Source organism: Nicotiana tabacum, chromosome 3 (genome assembly GCF_000715075.1).
Source record: "Nicotiana tabacum cultivar K326 chromosome 3, ASM71507v2, whole genome shotgun sequence".
Lineage (NCBI taxonomy): Eukaryota > Viridiplantae > Streptophyta > Magnoliopsida > Solanales > Solanaceae > Nicotiana > Nicotiana tabacum.
Genome location: NC_134082.1, coordinates 49708614 through 49715871, shown reverse-complemented (window position 1 = coordinate 49715871; position 7258 = coordinate 49708614). Strand labels below are relative to the sequence as shown.

The following is a 7258-nucleotide window of genomic DNA, read 5'->3' as shown; positions in this document are numbered from 1 at the left end:
CCACCCGAAACTCACTCGAGGCCTCTGGGACCTCAACCAAAGGCACCAACATATCCTAAAACCTTATTCAAACTTGTTCCAATCATCAAAACACCTCAAACAACATCAAATCACCCAAAACACATTGGATTCAAGCCAAACTTTCTAATATCTTTCGAATTACGCTTTTGATTAAAAACCCAACCAAACCACGTCCGAATTACTTGAAATTTTGCACACACATCCCAAATGACACAATGGAACTATTACAACTCTCGAAATTCCATTCTGACCCCTATATCAAAATCTTACCTATCGACCGAAAATCGCCAAAATATCAACTTTGCCAATTCAAGCCTAATTCTACTCTGAACCTCCAAAACCCGTTCCGATCACCCTCCTAAGTCATGAATCACCTACCAAAGCTAACCGAATCATCGGAACTCACATCCGAGTCCTCTAACACATAAGTCAACATCTGGTTGCCTTTTCCAACTCAAACTCCCTTAAAAGAGACTAAGTATCTCAAACCTTACCAAAATCATTCCGGACTCGATCCGACCAACCCGATACCATAAAACACGGATAAAGAAGCATAAAGAAGCAAAAATGGAGGAAATGGGGTGGTAACTCATGAGACGACTGGCCGGGTCATCACAACAGGTTTATTTGGAATCTGGTCCTAGCCTCGTCACTACCTCACCGGGGTTAGGTCAGGCACTTACCAGCACATGGGGTCGGTTGTGCTGATGCTACACTCTGTACTATGTGCAGATTCCAGAGCAATTTTTGGACAGTAGCACTTGGGGAGCCGGCCTTCAGTCCAGCCAGAGATCCCGAGGTAGTCCTGCAAGCGTCCGCAGGCCCGGCATTCTCTTCTACTTTATTATGTACTCTGTTTTCATTAGATTTCGAGACAGATTGTATTTCTTTCAGACATTTGTTGTAGTAATCTTAGTCCGTCCGTGATATTGTGACACCGGATTCCGGGTAGAGATGTGTGTTGTCATTATCGTACTGATCTTGTTTATTATATTAGATTAAGTCTTCCGCTTGATTTCATTTATTGTTAATATCTAAATGTTGGATACCTGTTAATTCAGATTGTTAAAAAAGGTTAAAATGAAAGAGTTAAAATTTTTCTATGTTTAGTGGCTTGCCTAGCTTCTACGAGTAGGCGCCATCACGACTCCCGAGCGTGGGAAATCCGGGTCGTGACACAGTCAACTTGATTTACAATTTTAGATTAATGTACAAAGTGACATAAACAAAAAAGTACAATATATTACTTAATATGTCTACAATATATTACTTAATATGTCACATTCTACTGCTCCTTAAAATTAAATAAAGTGCAATTTCATATGCAAAATGACGTAGATATTGACCCGGAAGAATAGGGCAATAGAACTTAAACCTAACTCTATTTAATTGCTTTAAGATTTTTAAGCTTTTATTTCCATTGAACATGAAATGTCATCATCAGACTAATGCTTTAAAATGTACACATGAAACCTTAGCGTTTTAAAAGAAAAATGTATAAAAATATAGAATCTTATATGGACAGAAAAAGATCACATGCCTTGCATGCATGGCTCTTTTATCCAAATCTTTGAGGTTCAGCATATGCTTTCATTTATAAATAATTACAAGATTCGTGTTACTTTTAAGTTTCCTGTTGAACAATATAATTTACGAAATATTGCAGTAAAAGTTGTAATGTCACACGATAATTGAAACAAATGAGTAGTAGATTATCTTTCTAATTTTCATAAATAACAATACTAATCACGTTAGTAGGTATCGGTTGATTGTCTAATTTATTGAGTCAATAATTAAAAAGGTGAGTTTCTTAAAAGCATTTTAATCATAGAAACTCTATGATAGGACTATCTCTTCTCAGATCACACGTGAAAATGTTGAATACTTAACATTGCAAATAGGTGTAAAAGAATTTACACATGTGAGAAAATTTACTAAATGAAACAAAAGATTAAACTGGAGATAAGTGTAATGTTTAAAAATTATATATAGGTGTGGTAAAGTAGGGAAACATTGATGAAGCTTTTGAGAATATTCCTCATAAATACTTAGAAATTTACTAGTAAAATTTTGAAAGCTGAACCTGTACATGTAGAAGTAATATTGTTAACATGTTTAATATATCACTCAATCTAACGTGAATTAAAATATATTTGCTAAGGCCTTATTTAAGTCCTTCTCTAATAGTAAAATTCAACTTTTATACATTGACGACATAGATGAACGTTATGTTATCAAGCCGCTTTAAAAATAATTAAGAAAAGTAACTATCTTTAATTAATAAAAATAATAAGCTAAAAGATCATATAAGTAGTCTTCTGTAGCATATTAATTTTTGTTGATTGTCTAACAATCAATCTATTTTGCTAGTGGATATATAAAATTCAAATAGTACTCCCTCCGTTTCAATTTATGTGAAATTGTTTGATTGGTTACGAAATTTAAGAAAAAATGAAGACTTTTAGAATTTGTGGTCCTAAACAAGTCAAAAGGGGGTCTAGAGTATTTGTGTGATTATAAATATTTCTCATTAATGACAGAATTAAAAGTTTAAGTTAAATTATTTTCAAATTTAAAAAAGATTATTTTTCTTCAGAAAAAAGTAAATAGGTTCATGTCAAGAGTATTATTAATCCAATCTAACAAGACGGTGTCCGTCGAGTAATTGACACCTGTCATGCTATCTCTGCCCTTTTTGCGTGTAAATCCATCATCTCCAATCACATCTGCCAAGTTGGCTTTTCTTAATTTTTTCCTAATTTTTTTAACTTGATTTTACAGTTTCGTGCTCGTCTTCTATTCTCACCATATACTTTGAGTCGCCATACGACCATAGTAACATTTATGAAATGATGACAAATCCAAATTCACATGAAATTCAAATTAACTTCCCTCCTCTCGCCATCACAGCTTATATATACATCATCAGCCTTTGAAGTTGTCTCTGCACTTTACTGCTTTCCCTCAGAGAGATATAACACTACATCATATATTTAAACAGAGACAATTTATTATTTAATTTTTATTATGTATCTTTTTCTGGGGTCGCCGGAAAATCAAGATTCCGGTACCCTGAAGTATTTAAAGAAAGCACATAGTACTATTGTATATACATAACACTTTCTTTTCACAATTACCGGAAAGTAATTAAAGTATCTGTAATTAGATATAGAGGTGACGTTAAAATGGCAAAAGGTCGAAAACTGACCACCAGTATGAGTGAAAGGTACTTAGGAAGCTATAGTTACAATCATGGAAATGAAACAGTCAACGAAACCTCGGAGTTGGGAGAAGATGATGTCTGGTCAACGGTTGATGACATGGTCAACGGCGATGATCATTTGCTGAATGGCTCAAGGAGCGACTGGAGTTCACGTGCCACCGCCGAGAGTAACAGAAGCTTGAGGAGCCGCCGCCAAACTGGAGGCTTGTCGTTGGCTTTTGACGATCCAGGTACAACGACACAGCCTCGGATCTTGCACCAGTTTCGTGGACAAGACAACATGACAGTGCAATCCCCACGTGAGCGCCACATGGCATCCTCAGCTCCAGTGAATGTCCCTGATTGGTCCATGATATGTCGGGTCGACTCGGTCGAGTCATTCCACGACTCGGACGATGGTGTCGATGATCATGAGTTGGAGATGGTTCCGCCACATGAATACTTGGCTCGTGGGTACGGTCGGTCCCGAAGATCATCTACTAACTCGGTATTTGAAGGCGTGGGCCGGACGCTGAAGGGTCGAGACATGAGCAGAGTCAGAGATGCAGTGTGGAGTCAGACCGGGTTCAATGGCTAAGCCAAATGTTTAATTAGCTATCTGTTCAAATTGAACAATTCAGTAATTATTGGCAGGGTGAGGGAAATGTTGATACAGTCATTTAATTTGCTAGTGTAAATTTTTTGTTCTTGGGCAATGATTCAGGCCGAATGAATATAGATAGGCTCAGTGAGTCAACCAGGCTATGACTGAGCCCAAGTATAATTCTGTGTTTCCCATTTTTACTGCTTTTCCCTCTTTTATGATCTGTTAATTGAACAGTGTTTGGATGAAAAATTGAAGTCTAATTCTTTTTTTAAATTAATAATTTATACGTATTGACCAAATTAGGGAATTTGGCCAAATTCTTAACCTTTTCTGCCCCTGACAATGACTCCAACGGTTCCACCTGCATTTCTTTTTTCTGGACAATCATAATGCTCGAGGAAAAGAAATAAAAAACAACAGTTTCAAAAGCTTGTAAATTACGAGACATATATAGTTGCTTGGAATTGGAATTACAGTTTGGTAATTGTAACTTCACAATATGCAGTACATGATTTCAACATATCAAAAGCCCTCTTTAATCTCTTTTACCTTTTTTATCACCATACATAGGCCCATCCACCCCTAAAATTTTAGAAAAGAAAAAGAATAGAAAAAAAAAGAAGAGCATAGCTAATTATGAAATTGATTGATCAGCCATCACTTGTCAAATGTCTTTTAATAACTCCTATAGAAAAGCTAAAATAACGTATGACGTATGATATATTATTAGGATGTCATTATTAAATGGCTTAACTAGTCTTCTATTTATGATAGGAGATTCCAATTTCATTTTGAGGAAAATTAATTTAAACCTTCTTTTATCTGGAAATTGTAAGCTAGTGTTATGGCAGCATCAATCTTTTACTCTATAATATAATGGAGCTACTTAATGGGCCATTTTCAATTAATCCCACTATAAGATGACAAGGTGTGTGGGACAGTGCAATAATTGAAGTATACTGAGGGTGGACCTTATTACTAAGTAGGATGCGTTTTATGAGACGCACCATTGTGTCTATTTGATCTATGTTTTACAATACAGGAACACATTAGCCAATTTAAAGTCAAGCAAATTTAATTAAGACTAGAGTTCATATGAAATTCCTTTATAATTTGAAGCTTGAATTTTACCAAAAAAAAAAAAAAAAAAAAGTGCCCAAAGCCTGCTTGTGAATTGTGTATATGGAAGGCCCATCAGTATTTAAGGTGATGAAGCCATGTTTGGGAGGCTTCCACTTTACATACATAAGTATTGTACCGTGAGTATGAGCATTAGTGTTAGTTAAAAAAAGATGTTACGCAGTTAGTTGAATAATTAAGTTTGGTGATGGGAGAGTCCCAGTGTGTTCGAAGCATTTTTTATTTCGAGTATTCCACAAATGCCATAATGCAAAAGAAATGAGATTTTTTAGAGGAATGTTGAGTGTGTGAACTTACCCTTTTGATGAATGAGGTATCTAAGCCAGTTGTGGTTAGGACTGTCGTGTGTGTTGACTGATCGTATAAGACATTGTAGTTTAAGCTTTTGCCAACAATGTGTTACATGGACACATTTTAATAGAATGTGCACAATAGTCTCTTGTTCCATCTCATCCGAGAAAAGTCATTCTGTTTTTGTTGAAGCGGTAGCTATGGGTAAAAAGTCTTTAAAGGAGTGAATTTCTTTCTGCTAGATAGATATTACTTGAGAGGGAACTTTAGCCGCATCTCAACCCATCATGATTAATAAAGAATAAAACAATCTCGAAAATTCTTACCAAAATAAATATTCGAAGATAGACCTTTGTGGTCCGACCCTTCTCCGGACCCTGCGCATAGCGGGAGCTTAGTGTAAGATTTTCTTACGTTAACTTATTTGTGGTCCAATAAGTTTAAGGCCCATAATTAATATTTAATTAATGAGCAAGTCTCATCCGTCCGATCGGTTATTTGATGGACGTACTGGATTAAATGAGAACTTCTATAAATTGGTCATCTCCCCACCCATTAGGATTACCGTATTTTTTTTCTCTCTTCTATCACTAAAGTCGGCGGTAACGAAAGTTAGGGCAAGGGGTGAGAAACCAATTTTAATTAACACTTCCACTTCGTGATAATGGCTTACGATTCAGGTATGTTTTCTGTAACAATTTTATGTACGATTATCATGTTCAAGATCCTGGTATACAATTAAAATATATGTTTACATATGGTATTAGAGCGTGAGGTTTGAATTGATAATCCTCGTAAAAAAATATAGAGTTATACATACACCCTTACGGATTACGGTATTGTGACTTCTCTGTGATATAAGATTATTCCTCTATTAATATTTCTGACTTCATATTATATATGCAATTGCTGGGCATAATCCAATAATAGTATGTGTTAAGAATCAAATTTGTCTTTGAGTTTGTACGAAAATTGACTGTATTGATCTATTATTCTAGATCCTTATTTCCCTTAAAATCACTTTTGGCATAATGAAGAATCCTCGAAGGCGCCGAATGAATGAATGAAATCAATACCTATAAAGTTCTGGCATATTCTAAGTAATTAAGTTTTCTTCAGTCTAATTATTATTTTATCATTAATATATATAAACATATAGCATGTCTATGTAAACCTATTACAGGAAGTTTCAACTATTATGTTTTGGACTAGAATATTTGGTTTTAATATTTAAACTTTCTGGACCATTAAAGTGATAATATTTTATTCCTAAATTTTTGGAATACACACGTAAATTTCACATGCCACATTGATTGGAATTCGGTTCTTACATTGTGAAATAATTAATGTATGTGTTTATAGTTATATAGTTCGTTAGTCACCAAAATGATCAAACTAGAATGTCTAAATTTTTTATTGTATGTGTGTATTTATGTTCATATAGTTTGTTAGTCACCAAAGTGGCCAAACTAGTATATTTAAGAAATTACGCATGCATAAAATTATAGTTTATTCATAAAAACTAATGAAATGCCTATTATTGAAAATAAATGGATAAACTGGCTTTCACTATTGCTAGAACTTAAGGATTTACCCAAAGGTAAATAAATTATTTATGAATAGTGATATGATGAGGTAAAGTAATATTCTTAGTCAAATATATATTGTCTGTCCAAAGATGGCATATATATTTGGTTAAAAATATTTAATTACCTATTAAAGACTAAATGGGACTTAAATTATGATAGCGTGTCGTAGTATTTACCCAAAGGAGAATTGCGATATGCTTTAACTATTTTGTTGAGTCTATATTGATTTGTGAGCATGTATTATCTATTTTGCAGCTATTCCTTTTCATTCGCTTGCTTCGTCTGTTACTATTTTCAATGGATTGAACTTCTCTGAATGGCGTGAATAAGTCCAGTTCCACTTAGGTATGATGGATCTTGACTTGGCTCTGCTGAATGATAAGCCCGCTGCCATTATTGATTCGAGCC

The 7258-nt window shown here is 34.6% G+C and overlaps 1 protein-coding gene across 1 annotated transcript; it reads left to right on the top strand.

The window, feature by feature from the left end:
- The first annotated feature begins 2953 nt into the window (after positions 1–2953).
- Positions 2954–4079, top strand: LOC107763554 (protein S40-5-like). Its single transcript, XM_016582034.2, has one exon. It carries the CDS (start codon positions 3207–3209, stop codon positions 3819–3821), a length of 615 nt encoding a protein of 204 aa, XP_016437520.1. The 5' UTR covers positions 2954–3206; the 3' UTR covers positions 3822–4079.
- Positions 4080–7258: the final 3179 nt, after the last annotated feature.

Excerpts from the sequence above, each read along its gene's own strand:
- LOC107763554 (XM_016582034.2), top strand. The coding sequence starts at position 3,207 with ATGGCAAAAGGTCGAAAACTGACCACCAGTATGAGTGAAAGGTACTTA.